Source organism: Rhinolophus sinicus, chromosome 2 (genome assembly GCF_057876585.1).
Source record: "Rhinolophus sinicus isolate RSI-liver-muscle chromosome 2, RSI-T2T, whole genome shotgun sequence".
NCBI classification, from domain to species: Eukaryota; Metazoa; Chordata; class Mammalia; order Chiroptera; family Rhinolophidae; genus Rhinolophus; species Rhinolophus sinicus.
Genome location: NC_142502.1, coordinates 175,197,417 through 175,215,175, shown reverse-complemented (window position 1 = coordinate 175,215,175; position 17,759 = coordinate 175,197,417). Strand labels below are relative to the sequence as shown.

The following is a 17,759-nucleotide window of genomic DNA, read 5'->3' as shown; positions in this document are numbered from 1 at the left end:
AGAGAGCGGGATATGATTTCTAGAGCTAGAATTTAAAACTAACTTTAATCAAAGCCATAAGGACCCTTGGTTTCACTGCCTCTTCCACCTTCATTGGGGCAATTCCAGGACGATTTTTCCCATGTGCTTGTTACTCTCCATGTACTTATGCGCCTCTTGGATTTCCGTCAGGGGGTAGACTCTGTCTAGAACTGGCAATAGACGTTGGGGCCCTTCTGTGGAGAAGTGGGGCAGAATTTGTTCCGTGAAAGCCTTCACCAGCATTTCCTTGTACTAAGAAAGGAAAAGAAGACCATCAGCCTTACCTTGCTACTCCCCATCCTGCCTAGCCTTTGTGCTCTCTCTGAACCATGTATACGTCAGAAAAAGCACTCGGGCTACCTAACCCCTTCACTACCAGCATTATGTGCGTGCCCCACATACGTAACCTCTGTTCTGTACCAGATAAAGACTGAAGCCTGGAGTAAAATATTAGTGTCACTCACAGCCTAAGGACTATTTTTAAATAAAGGCTTTAAGCAGGAGGCAGCCACAGACAGGTCTTACATAGGCTTAGTTCAAAAGGGATTGCTTAATCTCTGCTATCCCCTGGCAGGTGTGAAACCCTGTATTGGGAAACAGTCCCAAAGCTGGCGCCTGCTACAATACCACACAAGATTTCAGGTTGAATGCTAACAGGCTTTCTTAACATACTGAGAAGAGTTCTTCCTTTCAAAAAAAAAAAGTCTTGTGACTATTAGAGGTGCTTCCTAATATGGTCAATGCTTTGTTCATTGTATTAGAAAGACTTCCAAGGTTTCATATAAAATGTTAGCTACCCCTTTTCCAAGATGTTGAAGCTTCTATTGACCAATTTGAATTACTTCTGTGAAATTGGGTTAACTTTTCCATGGGGGAGAAGTGGGGCAGGTTTCTACATAGGCTCTCTACCTTAAAATGTGACAGATCTTCCCTTCTTTGGCGTTATGGAATGAATCACATTTCTCTGGGTAATAGTTTTCACTCATCACTCACCTTTTTGTCCCTAGATCTTAGCAGACTGGTGATCAGACTTCCTCGTTTAAAAAGAAGCTTTGAAAACAGAGGCCCATTGACGTCAGCTCCTCCCATCAGACCATAGAGAACCCAGCGACCATCAACAGCCAGGCAGTTGACATTTTTCTCCCAGTAGGATCCTCCTATGCAATCTATGATAAGGTTGACTCCAGTGCCTTCCACATGAAACACAAATTGTGATGCTAGTCAGACATAGAAAGCTTGGTGCATAATAAGATCCCATGGTATATGTGTGGATATATGGGTATAAATAAATATAGCTGCAAGTGATATATCTATAGATTGGAACTAGAAACATTGCTCATAGAAATATTGTTGTAAATGGAGTTTAGGTAGCTGAACTCTATCATACATGTGTAACATAGTTCATCTGAGAACCCACTGGTATCGGCGTGAGAACAAAACAGGGGAGGCCTATCCCAGGCTACAGGGTTATGAAGTGTCTGCACTGGGTTGTTTGAATTGTAGTTTTGCTAGCTTTGGTTTCATCTCTCCTTTTCCACTCATGTGAAAAAAGAGTGAGCCAACAATATTCAGATTAGGCTTTGGTATACAGAGGCTCATCCATTTAGGAGGCTGACACCCCAACCCTACTATGACCTGCTCCAAATTGGTCTCTGCCTCATGTCTCCTATTAATGCACTGTGGACTGGCTAGTTGGGAATAAGAGGTCCTGGATAATTCTTGACCAACTCTGTGTGATTATCCAGTTTCTAAGACATGTATGAATCATACCACTTACAAGAATACTCATGAAAGCCATCTTAGTCCTAAATACTCCCTGCCTGAGTACTAGAATTTGGCCAGGGAAGCTGTTGCACATTTAGCAGAGGCAAGACAAATCTAGAGCACTGGCAATCTAGAAGCTGGTGAGGATTTTATTTAATCATCTCTGAAATTCCTGCTGAGCTATATAAGCTGTTGTTTACCTTTGGTGAATTTCAGTGTTGCTTCAGAAAAATCCTCTTCTTTGTAATTGAATCCACCAGCTGCTCCAAGTTTTTCTGCCATTTGAAGCTTGTCCTGGGAGCCAACTGTGACCAGAGGAATAGCTCCAGCCATCCGGACGAGTTGGATGGCAGCTGTGCCCACCCCACTTGATCCTGCATGGATTAGCACAGAGTCTCCAGCCCGAACATTTCCTGTGACAGAAAGTACAGGAACCATTCACTTTACTTTGCAATTGCTACAGATTTTTTATGTAGGCATATTCTATCGTGATCACCTGGCCTGGGGACCACCAAATGCCAACTCTCTTGCTTTCTTAAGAGAACATATTGACAGTTCTTTTTTTCTTTTTTTTGGTCTTACTGCCTCTGGTCAAAGTGGGAAACAACTTTTTGAAACAGTTATTAGCCGCCGCACTTGTAATCTGTGTTTTACCTATGAAATAAACACACAACTCTGACCTATTCCTGAGTAAGAATAATCACCATTCCCATTGTCACCACCATAAGCTACTCTCTCTTCAGTCTGAAACTGGCCTTCAGCTGGTCTTACGAATCCAGGCACCATACATAGCCACCAAGCTCCTACTCCTAAAATGGAACTTTCATTATGTCACTTTCTCCTCAAATTGTAACGTGGCTCTCGATTGGCTTTTGTATAAAGTCCAGACAGCCTGCAGTTCAAGGCCACCACAATCTAGTCCCAGTGTCATTTTTCACAAATGACAACTGTCATCCTTCACTTCTGAGCAGAGCAGCTAATCTCACTTTTCTCTCTAAGAAAGAAAAAGACACTCTTTCTTAGGCCACTCTGGCCTGCCTTCTGTCCATCACAACTTCACCCACCCTTGATGTTCTCTTCCAGAAAGCCTTCTCTGACCACTTTTGCCTACACCAAATTTTCCCATCATGAACTTCTATTATACAGAGCCAGCCTTTCAAACTCTATGGTTGTCTAATTCTTGTGCATGTCTGTCTTCCCAGTTACACCTAACTCCCTAAAGGCAAGGACCAAGTCTTCTTAGGCTCCCTCACATGATCTTTTGGGCGGCTCAGTGGGATTGGGGAGGAATAAGAGTTGGTTGAATGGCTCCTTCTGTTGCACTAGGGCTCCCAGAGAAAAGCTCAGCATGACTTTGAGAAGCTGGGACCACTGGTGGGCCTGCAGTATGAAGACGTGCACAGGCCTTCTATCTGATGACCATGATTTTCAGCTTCAACATCAAGCTTTGGCTAATAGGATATGAGGACCTTCTACTACTGGTGGTACAGCAGGGTAAGGTGCTGGGGTTGGGTCTGGCTCAGTGCCCTGGAGAACTACTGGGTTTTGAGATGGCTGAGTCAGGAAGGAATTGAGCCACGCTGCATGGAGTGAGCATGTGGGCGGGCCTCCTCACCTATGAGATGTAACAACTGGAAGGCTGTAAGCCAGGTCTCTGGGATGGCTGCTGCCTGGGGCAGGGTCAGGCCTGCTGGGATGGGCATGAGGAGCCCTTCAGGGACAGTGACATATTGAGCCTGACCCCCACTGGGCAGCAGAGCCATGGCTGGGTCCCCAATCTTCCAGTGCCCCTGGCAGCCAGGTCCCAGCTCTGCCACGTGTCCAGACGCCTCAAGTCCCAGAATGCTGCTGGCTCCTGGCGGTGGTGCATACTGGCCTTGTCTCTGCGGAGAGAGGAATGCACGAAGTGGGAAGTATGATCAGAAATCTGTGTCATCATCCCTGCTCCTTTTCCAATAGTTCTTTTTTTCTGACAAAAAATTCAAAATAAAATCAGTTTTTCTTAAGTCAGGAAAAGAGTAATTTGTTTCATGCAAATAAGACATGGTATGTCATATAATCATTCATGCAAATAAGACATGGTATGTCATATAATCAATCAGTGGATGTCATAACTAGTAAGGCCCTTAGCTTTTTTCCTCATCTAAACCCCTTGTTTTACAAATGGAGAAACAGGCCTGGACAGGAAAATGCCTTGTCTAAGCTTGCAAAGTAAATTAGCAGGATTAGGAACGAAACCATGGACTCCTTAATAATTTTCCTGTATCAAGTGCCAGGCTCTGTATTTACTCATTGCAATCGTCAGTAGCCTCTGACCAGGGCTTTAGACCAGAGGAACTGACCCGGAGTGTGCACCACTGGAGGGGCTTTTTCAAAGTACACACTTGCCTGGGTCCTGGTCATGTTTATTTTGAAGAAGCGCCCCAGGTGATTCCGGTGCACATTTCTCAACTACCCCAACCAATGCAGCTGGTCGGGTTAGCGCTTCAAATAGCAGAAGAAAATTCTTACAGTACTGCTCCCAGCTCACTCTGGGACCCTCAGAGGAGGAAGTGCGGCCTTTGGAGCCACAGAGACCTCAGTGTGAATCCCAGTCTTCTCCTTCCCCCACCCGCTCCTGCATTATTAGTGTTGTGGTCTTGGATGTATTGCTTAACTTCTCTGACCCTTAGTTTCTTTACCTGTAGACTACAAATGATGAACAGGGTGGCCTGCAGGGTAAATGAGATAAAAAGCACAGCCTAACACACTCACACCGCCTTCAACAAATGGTAATCCCCTTCTTATCTGAAAGCCTGAGCAGACTGGATTAACTCCGTGTGGACTCTGCTTTGCAAATACAGCGCGCAAGTATTTTGTGTACACTAAATGGTTCTACCTCTCAGAACCCCCAGCACACCCTCTGCACACACTGTATGATGAGTGTTACAGGCAGTACCCTAGGTCATTCCTAGGGCCCTGAAATCTCGCCCTGCCCCACCCAGCCCCTGCCTGACCCCTCGGTACCTGGAGTATGTCGGCCCGGTTCAGGGCGCTGGCCGCCACCTTCAGGAGGACTTCCCCCTCTCCGGGGCTTGGCTTGGCCACCTCCTTCAAGTAGAGGTTTTCTGGTCCTCCCGGCTTGTCAAAGTGCACAGCTAACATGTTACCTGAGGACACAGGGCAGAGAGAAAGGGTCTTCGAGGACACGGCGCTAAAGCCTATGGTGCAGCGCCCCCTGCCGGCCAGTGGCCTCCCTCTATCGGTCGCCACGAGGGCTGGCCCCCCTCCCGCTTTCGGAGGTCCACGCCGCCTCCAAACGGACCCCGCGCAGAGGAAACAGATTGGGACTGGGGGAAGTAGGGATGGCTGAACCCGGTTGGATGCAGCGCAGCAGGAAAACGCTGAGTATGAGGCATATTCTACTCCTGAGTTGGATTCTCCCACCCGGCCCGAGTCACTGGAGCCGATGTTACTCACCAACTTAGGGCCCGGCCGCTCGGCTGCTCCAGGCTGTGTTGCGTGGTCCTACTTTCTTTGCGGGCACTTGAAGCACAACCCCGGAGCACTGGTACTGCCTGGGCCCTGACTGACCTGTCGGCCGGAATCTGGGGAGCGCAAACGGTAGGGCTGACTAGAACCAACCCCGCCTTGACAAACCTGGCTGGCTGCAATCTGGGCAGCGCAAGGGGTGGGGCTGACCGGAACCAACCTCGCCCTCTTTTCCTCCTTATATCTTGTTTTTTGTGTTTTTTTTTTTCTTCCAGTTTTATAACTTTATTCGCCATTCACCATTTAGTTTCCATCTACATTAGTGTAGATTTCTGAAAGTGGCGACAGGTACATATGTAATCAACGTAGAGAGCTTGTTTGGTGAATCTTCATCCTCATTACGTTTTCTGGCTAACAGCACCCGGCCCGGTAAGGGACATTCCTTATTCCTTTGGCACAGACAGCTTTGCTGAGTCTGGTGTCGATGTGCCCATCTGGAGTTCCATCTCCATCATGGCAAATTTCTGCATCTTTCTCAGTGCGGGAGTGGCACACTTCTTGAAACCCATTCCATGGATGCGCGTGTGACGGTTTATGGTATATTCTCTGGACACTGCCTCATTGATGGCAGAACCACCCTTCTCACCACCCTTCTTTGCGGGAGCCATTCTGGCCAGCCCAAGCTGGAAAGGAAGCACCTCCTTCCCCCTTTAAAATGCAAAGCTAGTGACAGCAAATCAGATTTCCTTTTTCTTTGAATGCCTGGAAACTAGTCTTTCTCTGAGAAAGCTGTTCCAGCTCTCACTGCAAGAGAAACATCCCTCTCTGTAGGGAACTAGACCTGAACTCGGTGCATTTCTCCGTCAAGCCAGGCTTTGAGACCATTTATGCTTTAAGTCTGGCCTCCTGCCCTTCCTGTCGGCCGGCATCTCCATAGGGTGGACAAGAATGGTGCTGCTGAGACAAAAGAGAGGAGCAGCAGGGGGGACAGGGGAAGGTAAAAGCAGTCCTGTGGTCCTTATCACTTCTGCTCTTCCTCCTGACTTTCCTGGGGAGGAGGAAGCGGCTCCAGGAAGATGCTGCCTAATGAGGCAATTTAGATTGGTTGAAAGCTGCATAAATAGGCTACTGTAGGGTTTCTCAACCTCGGCACTATTTGCATTTTGGACTAGATAATTCTTTCTTGTAAAAGACTGCCCTGTGCGTTGTGGGCTATTTAACAGCATCCATGGACTCCAGCCACTAGATACCAATCGTGCCCTTGTCCAGTGGTGACAATACAAAATATCTCCAGACATTGCCAGATTTCCCTGGGGGAGGGGTGGGAGAGGGGAATTGCCCTTGGTTAAGAACCACTGGGTTAGTAGAATACACACATATGTGCTCCACAGTACTTTTGTAGTGCTGTATAATGTACTACCTTTTCACGTGCATTGTCTTATTTGATCATCACAATACTTTACCCAAAATGAGTCGAGATAATAGAAAGATTAATTTGATTTTCAAGGGGCATATATCTAGTGAGTGTCAGAGCCAGGAATCAAACTTAAATTTCCTGGATCCTGGTCCAGGGCTCTTTTTACAATAGCAGACGACCTTGTGTAACAGTCGCTCCTATTAATTGCAGCCCCCCTTTTCTCTCTTAATTTACATCCCTCTGCTGAGCCTACCTCTTGCAAGGTTACCCAAATCATCTATTTTAATAAGGCTTGCTTTCTGTTTTACAAAAATGTCTGTTCTCTTGCCATCTATAACAAAACCATCATTGCAAGGAAAGGCTAAGAAGCTAGTGTATTCAGAGAAAGTCAGTGGGAGGCCTTTTCTAGAACCTGTGTGTGGGGATTTCTTGCTACTTCTGTGGGTAGACTCTAGTGTTTCAGAGGGAGCATGACCCAGGGAAGACAGGAAACCTCTGAGGCTGGCTCTCTGGTAATTAAAGCATAAGATCCAAGCTCAGTAACCTGACACTTAAGGTCATTCTCTCCCCCCCCCCCACCCTCCCTAGAGAAAACCTACTCATCCTTCAGGGTCTGTTATGCATCTCCTCTGAGGATTCTCCAGAGGGCGTCTTCTCACCTACCCTTCCCTCTTTGGCCTGGGTAAGCATCTGAAGAACAATACCAGAGCTTCTGGACAAGGAATGGAAAACAGTGGATCCCGGGGAAAAGCTTGACTTGTTGAGATTTATAGGAAGGTGAGTATCTCATGGGAGTATGCCAGGTCTAGTCCACAAGGGGCTCAGATGGAGCTTAAGGGGTGGGCTGAGCCCTCCCTGGTCCTGGAAATGGGGAAGTACGGAGTAGGGAGTCATCTTGCTACCTATACACCCCCCAGCCTACCAAGGTAGACACCACTTCCCCGTTTACCACCTGTGGGCCTGCTGTAGTAATTTAGGGTATTACAACAATCAGAAAATAACTTAATCTAATGTGAGTTAGTAGCCCAAGTCAAGATCTGTCAGAATGAATGGAATATATGCCCGGCAACTGCAGGAAACAGATGAAAACTTGAATAAAATAACAGCAGCTGAGAAGATTCAGGAGTACTCCAAAAATATTTCTAGAATTAAAAAAAAGCATTTCCCAATTATGCAATTCAGTAGATGCTTTGAAGGAGATGGTCATTGTTGAGACCTGAATTAGTGGCTTAGAAGATTGTGGTCAAGAAATATCTGTCAGCATGTGGGATTACATCAAACTGAAAAGTTTTTTCACAGCAAAGGAAACCATCAATAAAACAAAAAGGGATCCTACTGAATGGGAAAAATATTTGCCAATGATATATCCGATAAAGGGTTAATATCACAAATTTATAAAAAAACTCACTCAACTCAACTCCAAAAAAAACAAACAACCCAATTGAAATATGGGCAGAGGACATGAAGAGACATTTTTCTAAAAAGGACATACAGATGGCAAACAGACATATGACAAAATGCTCAACCTCACTAATCATTAGAGAACTGCAAATAAAAACCACAATGAGATACCACCTCACCCCAGTCAAAATGGCTATCATCAATAAATCAACAAACAACAAGTGCTGGCAAGGATGTGGAGAAAAGGGAACCCTTGGGCACTGTGGGATTGCAGTTTGGTGCAACCACTATTGAAAACAGTATGGAGATAGCTCAAAAATCTGAGAATGGAACTACCTTATGATCCAGCAATTCCACTCCTAGGTATCTATCCGGAGAAATCCAAAACTCTAATTCAAAAAAATGTATGCACTCCTATGTTTATTGCAGCACTATACACAATAGCCAAGACATGGAAACAACTAAAATGCCTATCAGTAGACGACTAGATTAAGAAACTGTGGTACATTTATACAATGGAGTATTACACAGCCATAAAGAAGAAAGAAATCTTACCATTTGCAACAACATGGATGGATCTAGAGAACATTATGTTAAGTGAAATAAGTCAGACAGAGAAAGACAAATACCATATGATCTCACTTATATGTGGGATCTAAAGAAAAGAATAAATGAATGAACTAATCAGAAACAGTCTCAGAAACATAGAGGAAAAACTGAGGGTTGCTAGATGGGGGTGGTGGGGATAAGGGGGGTGGTGAGGGGATTAGAAAGCACAATCGGTAACCACAAGATTGCCACAGGGATACGAAAGTCAATTTGGGGAATGTAATCAATAACATTGTAAAGATTCTGTAGGGTATCTGATGGACACTTGTCTCATTAGGGAGATCACCTCAGGGATGAGGTAGATGCCTGATCACTGCACTGTACACCTGAAGCTGAAGCTGAACAATAATGAATGGGGGGAGGGGGGTTGACACAGTGTGAGGGATATACATGATAAATGTCTAAGTATTACTTTGTCTTGTGCACCTGAAACTAATAAAAAAAAGAAATAGTCAACAGAGCAAAAGCCTAAAGAGATGAAAATTCATAAAAGGGTAAGAGACTTGGAGAATAAATTCAGGGGACCCTGCTATGAGAATAGGAGTTGTAGAAGGAGGAAGAGGAATAAATAAAGAAGACTCAAATCGAATAAAAATTTTCCCAAACTGTGTCAGATTCTACAAATTGAAGTAGTTCACTGTGTTAAAAGATGGGTTGATGAGAAAAAAGCACATATCTATGTTTTGTAAAATTCCTAGTTCTAACAAATTTTCAGGTGGAAAGAATGTTACCTACAAAAGGTTAAAAAATCAAATTGGCATCAAGTTTCTGTCTACAATCTGGAAGTTAGAAGAGAGTAGACTAGCCTCTTGACTAGAAGGAGAGGACTGAAATCCAATTATCATACACCCAACTAAGGTAGATAATTTTTTGCATTTGTCAGGACAAAAAAACATATTTGCAGATATGCAAGAATTCCAAGACACATCACCCAGATACCCATCTGTCAACACTTGAGGAAAGGCTCTAACCAAATAACAAATGTCCTAGAACAGATGGAGAAGAAACAGTTGTAAACAACAAACTGGAAAATATAGAACTAAAAATAACTGGATAAAAATATGAATGGATAAGCATAGATGGGGAATGTGTAATGTAAGTGCCAAATAAGAACTTTTAAAATATAAGAAATCACTTTGCAGGAAATTCTAAATAATAATGGAGCACTAGATAAACAAACTGTCTCTGAAAAACTAGGAGTTTAAGGTGCTTACGTTCTGATTTTATTGGTGGGGAATATATCCGAGAGAGGAGGGAATACCCTCTTACGGAGAAATAGATGATGTTTAGTAGAAATATACCTGACTTTGAACAAGAGAACTTCCAAATTAACAAGGGGTAAAAATGAAAATGATGACGACTTAATAAAGCCAGCAAAGGTAATAAAAGGAAAAAGAGGAAACAAAAATGTTTAATAATGGAAGAATAAAATCAAACATACCAGTTATTACAATAAACTTAAACAGATAAATTCTATTAAAACTCAGAGATTGCCAGATGACTTTAAAAAGATAGAATCTTTGAAGATGTAATAATTATGAGCCTGAATGCATAAAACAACAAAGCAGTTAAATTAGAAATTCAAGGATAAATGGGTAAAAATGTACTCATAGTGGAAGACTTGGTTGTAAATAAATGATTATTGTTTGAAGCCACTAATATTTGGGGTGGTTGGTTACGCAGCAATAGATAACTGACACAAAAAGGCTCCCTCTCCTCTATTCTATCATAATACCTCTCGTAGGACACCGGTAACACTGCAGTATCTGCCTCTTCCCCACCAGACTGGATTCCTACAGTATGCTAGTCAGCTCAATGTCGCCTGTGCCTATCACGTAAGTGTTCAATTGAACTTTGTTGACCAAATGCTCACACATTTAAATGGGATATTGCAGAGTCTGAGCCACTGACAGAGGCCAAGGAGGGAAGCATTTTAAAAAGAGAAAAAAGAGAAGTGGGGGCAGCTGCATTCCTGCTCTAATTCCCCCCTCCTTTGTGTAGGCAGAGACGTGGGAAACCAGCCCTTCCTATGACCCAAGAATGATTTACTTTAGGATCCCAAGAACGATTCTCAAATCTGAAGAGAGTCTGTGATGTTCAGGCTACTGAGAATGGAGTGGGCCTCTGCATGTCTGGGCACTGCCTGGGTAAGGGGCTGTTCTCAGGGCAGAGCCACTCAGGGACCTACCCAGTTGGCATGGGCTAGAATGCTTGCACCACTTCCAATCTGTTCCTCTTCTTCCTTCCTTCTGACTTTACATATCCACCCATTTTATTCACAGGTAATAACTGAATGCCTACTGTTTGATAAACATTCGGCTAGGTGATGGGATACACTGATGAGGTGTGGGAGGTTGGGCAGTATGGGTACAGAGCACTTTTTAATCACTTAAAAAAACACTTTTGTAAAACTGAAGTGACATGAATGAAGTTGAACACTTACCTTACTCAAATGTGCAAAAATTAACTCGAAATGGATCAGTGACCTAAATATAAGAGCTGAAATTATAAAACTCTTAGAAGAAAATGGGAAAAGTTTCATAACATTGGATTTGGCAATGATTTCTTGGATATGACACCAAAAGCACAGGCAACAATAACAGAAAAAAGGTAAACTGGACTTAAAATTAAAACTGTGCATTACAAGACACTATCAACAGAGCCAAAAGACAACCCATAGAATGGGAGAAAATATTTTCAACTGATATATCTGATAAAGGCTTAATATCCAGAATATGTAAAAAAACTCCTATAACTCAACAACAACAAAAACAATATCCCAAGAATACGATTAAAAAATTGGCAAAGGAGTTGAATAGACATTTCCCCAGAGGAGATACTCACATGGTCAATCAGCACGTGACAAGATGCTCCATCCACATCATTAGTCGGTAGAGAAATGCAAGTCAAAACCTCAGTGAGACCCCACTTCATACCCATTAGGATGGCAATGATCAAAAACCAGAAAATAACAACTGTTGACAAGAATGTGGAGAAACTGGAACCTTTCTGCACTGCTGGTGGGAATGTAAAATGGTGCAGCTGTTATGGAAAACAGTATGGCAGTTTCTCAAAAAAAGAATTAGTATATGATCCAGTAATTCCATTTCTGAGTATATACCCCAAATAATTGAAAGCAGGGACTTGAACAGATGTTTCAACAGATATACCCATGTTCATAGCAGCATATTCACAATAGCCAACAGGTGGATTGGCTATTGTGGACTGGCAGTCCAAGTGTCAATTGACAGATGAATAAATAAACAAAATGTGGTGCATACATACAATGGAATATTTTTCAGCCTTAAAATTTTGACATGTAGTACAATGTGGATAAATCTTGAAGACATGCTAAGTGAATAACAAGTCACAAAAGGACAAATATTGTGTGATTCCATTTATATGAGGTACCTAGAGTAGTCAAATTCATAGAGGAAGAAAGTGGAATGGTGGTTACCAGAGGGTGGATGGAGGAGAGAATGGAGAATTACTGTTTGATGGGCATGGAGTTTCAGTTTTGCAGCATGAAAAGAGTTCTGGAGATGGATGGTTGGTGATGTTTGCACAACAACGTGAGTGTACTTAATGCCACTGAACTGGATGGATACTTATAAGTGGTTAAGGCAGTAAATTTTATGTTATGTAAAAAAAAAATTATGTTATGTATACTTTACTACAATTAAGAATAAATAAGGAAGTATAAAAAACATATACAAGTAGAGAAAATAGTATAATTGTTCCCAACAGATATACCCGTGAAACTATCAGTGCTCTTACACTCATGCCAGTGACAAACACTTAGAGAAAAAAAAACCAAGTAAAGTTGATCAAATAATTCCAATTAAAGAAGAAGATCTCTTGAAATTAGAAAAATTGTTCCCTTAAGTCATTCTTCCTTTTCAGTATCTTCTGTCTAGTGTTTTTTCAACAAAATTAACCGTTACTTTTTATTTAGGAGCTATAGTTTTCTTCTAAAATATAAAAGTTGTCTTTCTGATGACTTAATTTCCTTTTCTTCTTAGATATTCTCCTGAAAGAAACAGAACCTGGTTACTATTCGTGAGCAGCAAATTATCACCACAATATGACTCATTCAGCTTATTCATTATCTAGTTATTCCATAAACAGTGGTGAGTGGCTGCTCTGTGCTAGGCACTGTCCTAGGTGCTGGCGTCACAAGGATGATGGGAGAGGTAGGACCCGTCCCTGATAGAGACATAAAAACATCAGTTATGTTCCTAGAGTCTTTCATAATAAAAAGTTTTAAATAGTCGTAACTTTCTATTTCCCCAATTTTCTCTAATTATCATGTATAATTTTTTGATACAGAAAAACATAATGCAAAGAAAACAAGTGGAGGAAATAGAAGTAATGAGACATGTAACTTGCTCCTGAGTAGGTATCAGCCTCATCCATCCCTCATGAGCATCCAACCACTTCCAAGATAGCCCATCCTTTCCGAGAGCAGTGGATCTTAGTGGCATGATGTCAGCTGTCTCCTTCTAACCAGTACACATTCTTTAGAGTCTGATGGCTGTAAGCAAGAATATATATTTTCTGTGATGGTACCCAATTTCTCAATCCTTTAAGAGTCATCTCTCCAGAGCCCTCCATGAGGCAGAAGTCATTCATTTATTTGTTCATCAAGCATGTGCAAATATTAATTGCCTACTTGACAGTAGATACCCATCTTAGATACAGGAGATAGGAGAACGATTACAACACAATTCTTGCATTCTAGGGGCTCACAGTCTAGGTAAAGAAAGAATTATGATGGTGGGAATAATAAAGGTATGCATGAAATACACAGCTCAGTGGAGAGATGCCCAAGATCTGACTCGGGTCTTCAGTGGTTATTAGGAATTTGCCAACTGCATGTGAAGGGGCAGGAACAGAAAGGGAAAATATTTCAGGAAGATAGGACAGCATGTGTAGAGGCCTGGAAGGCAGAGACTGTATCTTGACAAGCTTTGATTTCCTAGTTTATTAGGATAGTGCAGTGCACATGGTATATCATCACTGAGTATTTGTTGAAAGAACGAAGGAATTGCTATTTCCTTACTAGTAGAAGTAGAAGCTCCTACTATTTCAAAGGAATGTCAAGCAACTCCAAAAAAAAATTGTTAGAAACTTAAATTTAGGTTAAAAATCTAAAAACAAATGCAATTTATTTTAAGCTCAACTCTCATAATTTCTCAATTCCATATTAGATGTTTACTCAAAAATGTATAGGCATGGAAATGGAATACAGTAGACACCAACAAGCTGGTGGCCTGGCTCACAGTAATTTCTTTTTCTGTAAAAGTCTCCCTCAGCAGCTACAGCTCTGGTTTTGTGTTGTTTATTTTTTTTAACCTGTTGCCACCTTCTCCCTCCCTCCACGCAGGTGAATGATATAAAGGTAAACCATATGATCCAAGACTTGTCAAATCAGGGTCCTAAAAGAAATGAAGAGGTAGAATGCGAGGCTTGGCCATGATACCAGCCAGGAAAGGACACAGTTCACAATGGGACAGAACAACCCTGGCCGTCTTAGAAGGAGACCACAGAAGAGTTCTAGCAGTGTTCCAGTCCTGGAACCCCTTTTCCCAGGGGCTCAGCTGGACTCCATCCTTCCACTGGTTATGCGAGTAACCGCAGTATCCTTCCAATCAATTCCTCCTTTATATCCTAGCTGATCTGAGTTGGGTCTCTGTCACTTGCAGTCAAAAGACTCTACCATAGGGAACCAAGACATGCAATGGGAGACAAACTTACCCAGCTTCTCTGTGGCTTCCACACAGATACTAGGACACATGCCCTCAGTGTAAGTTGCCACCAGAAGATACAGCTGGGTCTTCACAACAACCACACCAGTGTTTTCCTGGATAAGAATAAAATAGATTGCCCTCTCTTGGTCCTAATAGCAGGACTAGCAGTTACCCTCTAGCCATACTTTTCACTATTTCCTGACTTCCATATAGTCATATATTTGTTTTTGGACTCTCCACTCTTTTCCACTAATTGTAGTGTTGTCTTTCCTAAAAAATTTCAGACTGTTGTATTAGCAGCATGTATAGTTTGAAAAAGTTTCCCAATTGACTGTAATATACCCCTATCTCAATGAGAACAACTGATGTAATGGAAAAGTAATACTTTTTGGAATTGGACAGCTCTGGGCTTGAATCCCAGCATCTCCATTTTCTGCTGCATGACTATAGAAGAGTTATCTAATCTTGTTTGTCCTCACTTTCCACATCTGTAAAATGAGCACTTAGTTTGTAATGTGGACGAAGTGTGCCTAATCCATAATTAGGGCACCCCGTAAATGTGAATTTCACCTTAATTACTCATAGGCAACAGAGAGAATCGGGAGAGGTTTAAGCACAGAGTGATATCATCTTTTTTTTTTTTTTTTTAAGGAGGATATAGAATATGAAGGATGGACTGCAAGAGAGAGAGAGACAGTTCAGGCAAGGTTTAGATTCTAGAATGAACATTTCTCAAAACCAGGCTTTGTTAGTCCTTTCTTTTGCATATGCTTTCCTGGCACTGGATTGCTGTCTCAAACATTGCTATTGCAATAGTGGGCTTAGTCTGTTTCATAGATAGGATCAAAAGAGACACACAGAATTGAAGTCAAATTCTTTTCTAAAGGTTTTTACCCAGCTGTTTTCAAATCTTCGTTACTCACATTCTTAGCATAAAGAGAATAATCATCTGCCCGGACACATTTGTAGTCCTGCTCCTTGAAATACAGTCCTTCTCTCCTGGCTTGCAAAGGGTTCTTGGCATATCCATTCACAAGTGTTTTGACGTCACTGGGCATGACCTGCAGAGGTTAAATAGGCTAGAAGTTAGCAAACTGTGGCAGGCCAGCCATATTTGGCCCACTGTCAATTTCCATAGGCCTGCAAGCTAAGAATGGTTTTTATATTTTTAAGTAGTTGGGGGGGAAATCAAAATAATATTTTGTGATGTGTAAAAATTACGTAAAATTCAAACTTCAGTGTTCATAAATAAAGTTTTATTGGACCATACTCATACCCATTCTTTCATGTATAGTCTATGGCTGCTCCGCCATTACAACTGCAGACTAGTTATGTGGTTGTGACACAAACCATATGGCCTGGAAACCTAAAATACTTGTATTTACTATGGCTCTTTACAGAAACAGTTTAAAACTCTTATGCTCAAATTTGTTTTTTCTTTAAAATTATATGCCCAAACTTATTTTTTCTTACATTAAATCCTGGTGAGGCTACACACAGGCTGCGCTCCTGGAGTTTGATGAGGGCTGCACTGTCCACATGCTTCGTTCCCAGGAGGGTATCTAACAGTAAGTTCTGCAAATGGCTCATGCTCCCTCAGCTCTGAAAAAGGCTGCAGCTTGAAAGGATCCGCTCTGGCTCACTTTTAAAAGGCCTGTGAAGAGAGATCCCCTAAGATACTTTGGACAGTGTTAGTATCAGCCTGTATACTTTGAAAAGATGAAAAGTGGTGGCCCATCACCTAGTGTGGACTAATACTCCACGAGGAAAATAGAATCATAGAAAATCACAGTTCACACAGAGCGGGCTACGAAGTGAGTTTGTCAAATCACAACTATTTTTTTTTTAGCTATGTCAATGGTTTGCACCAGAACCATTTGGGATTAAGAAAAAACAAGAGCCCGCAGGGATGGAGACCACTGAACTACGGAAAGGCTATGATATGCTGGTCATGAGTCCTCACATTCCCTTCCCGCTGACCAGCATCAGGACACGGATCAACACCCTAGGGGACTAAAAACACTTGTAAGGCACTTGAAGCGACATTTTCTGCACAAATCACCAGGTCTTTTTGGACTGTCCTCATCAGGCTAAGCTCCACAAATGCTCGTCCTTCCAAGGGATACTGAAGGCAGGCGTCCCTTTCCTGCACGCACTTCATGGTAGTTTGGCCCACGGCGGGGGCTGGGGGTGGGGATTCCGAGGGCGATGGAGTGGGGGCCAATACCAGTCCTGTTGGCTGGGGAGACGCACAGCAGGCACAGGTTGGGGGGAGCGCGGTGGGCCAGGTGGGAGCGGAAGCCACCAAGCTCTCCGGCCAGGAGCCCAACGATCCACCAGGGGCTGTTGTGCCAACCAGCCGGCCGTCAACGGACGCGGGTAAAGGCGGGACGGAAAGGTGAAGTGCCAACTATTGGCTGCGACAGTTGCCCATCACCGGGAAGCGCAACGACCGGCTTCGCGACCCTGGACCAGACAACCCGCGTCCACACTGCGGCTGCCAGGTTCCCTCTCTGCCTGACGCGGCCGTGGGAGCGCAGCGGCCGGGTCTCCGGGGCCAGCGGCCTCGCGGAATTCGGAGTCCTCCGCCCGCCGCGGCGCCGCGCGGACTCGTTGTCTTTGCAGCGGCGGAGGGGCCACAGGGGCCCTGCGTCCCTAGACACTGGACGCGAAACGTTCTCACGTTCCGAGGCGACGGGCGCGAGCTGATGCCACAGGCCTAGGGGGTCACTCTCCTGCTGCAGCCGACGCCTCCCGGGCCGTGGGCCGTCAGACGGACCCCCGCGTGGTGCAGGGGAGACGAAGGCTCTGCCAGTCTTGGGAGGGGAGCTGAGGTGCTTGCTGCGCGGCCTGAAACCTTCTTGCCAGACCCGACGGAGGCCGCACGCATCTTCCTGACAGGGCCAGGGTGGGAGGGAAGGTACGCGGTCCTGGGTGCTGTAGGTCTACAACGGAGCAAGCCCTTAATGACAGATACGGTCCTTAAGGGATGGGGCTCCCCGTTTCTCTAAGCAGCTCTGCCTGTGTGGACTTCAGTAGCCATAACATCGCAACTCCCCGTTCGCCATCAATCAGAAAACTGCGGCACTGTGACTCCTAGGGGCCAGGCTGAGAACGCACAGACTTCAATGGGTTATGTTGTGGAAGGACGTGGGAAGCCTGGAATTGCAAGGCGATGCGAGGCAGTGCAGAGAGAACCTACCTGCTTAAAGGAGGCTGGTTCTGATGACTTTAGCAGAAGCTATGGTGAAGGCCTCTTGTTAGGGCAAGTGTGGGTGGCTAATGTTCAGAATCCGTTCGACATCAGTTCAGGGTCACAAAGTATT

At 43.8% G+C, this 17,759-nt stretch overlaps 1 protein-coding gene, 1 long non-coding RNA gene and 1 pseudogene across 3 annotated transcripts; 1 reads left to right on the top strand and 2 right to left on the bottom strand.

The window, feature by feature from the left end:
- Positions 1 to 26: 26 nt before the first annotated feature.
- On the bottom strand, positions 27 to 17,754 carry TP53I3 (tumor protein p53 inducible protein 3). Of its 2 annotated transcripts, XM_088796269.1 has the most exons (9): positions 17,636 to 17,754; positions 15,907 to 16,087; positions 15,357 to 15,494; positions 14,441 to 14,546; positions 4,792 to 4,934; positions 3,401 to 3,668; positions 1,986 to 2,198; positions 1,015 to 1,211; positions 27 to 273 (listed from the first exon to the last, which is right to left on the bottom strand). In XM_088796269.1, the coding sequence occupies exons 2-9, from the start codon at positions 16,021 to 16,023 to the stop codon at positions 91 to 93; spliced, it is 1,365 nt and encodes a 454-aa protein (XP_088652395.1). In that variant the 5' UTR covers positions 16,024 to 16,087; positions 17,636 to 17,754; the 3' UTR covers positions 27 to 90. The 2 variants fall into 2 exon arrangements, with proteins under 2 accessions (XP_088652395.1, XP_019568284.1); XM_019712725.3 differs by lacking the exons at positions 14,441 to 14,546; positions 15,357 to 15,494; positions 15,907 to 16,087; positions 17,636 to 17,754 and adding an exon at positions 5,245 to 5,378.
- LOC141571513 (uncharacterized) lies at positions 2,198 to 3,791 on the top strand. Its single transcript, XR_016020498.1, has 2 exons — positions 2,198 to 3,279; positions 3,571 to 3,791. It is a non-coding gene; the product is annotated as an uncharacterized LOC141571513 (long non-coding RNA).
- On the bottom strand, positions 5,556 to 7,245 carry LOC109435125 (large ribosomal subunit protein eL31 pseudogene; annotated as a pseudogene).
- Positions 17,755 to 17,759: the final 5 nt, after the last annotated feature.

Coding starts and splice junctions, on each gene's coding strand:
- TP53I3 (XM_088796269.1), bottom strand. CDS start 16,023: ATGAGCCATTTGCAGAACTTACTGTTAGATACCCTCCTGGGAACGAAG. Junction 4,935..14,440: donor GGAAGCCACAGAGAAGCTGG/GTAAGTTTGTCT, acceptor CTGTGTCCTCAG/GTAACATGTTAGCTGTGCAC. Junction 274..1,014: donor TAAGATCTAGGGACAAAAAG/GTGAGTGATGAG, acceptor TTCCTTTCTTAG/TACAAGGAAATGCTGGTGAA.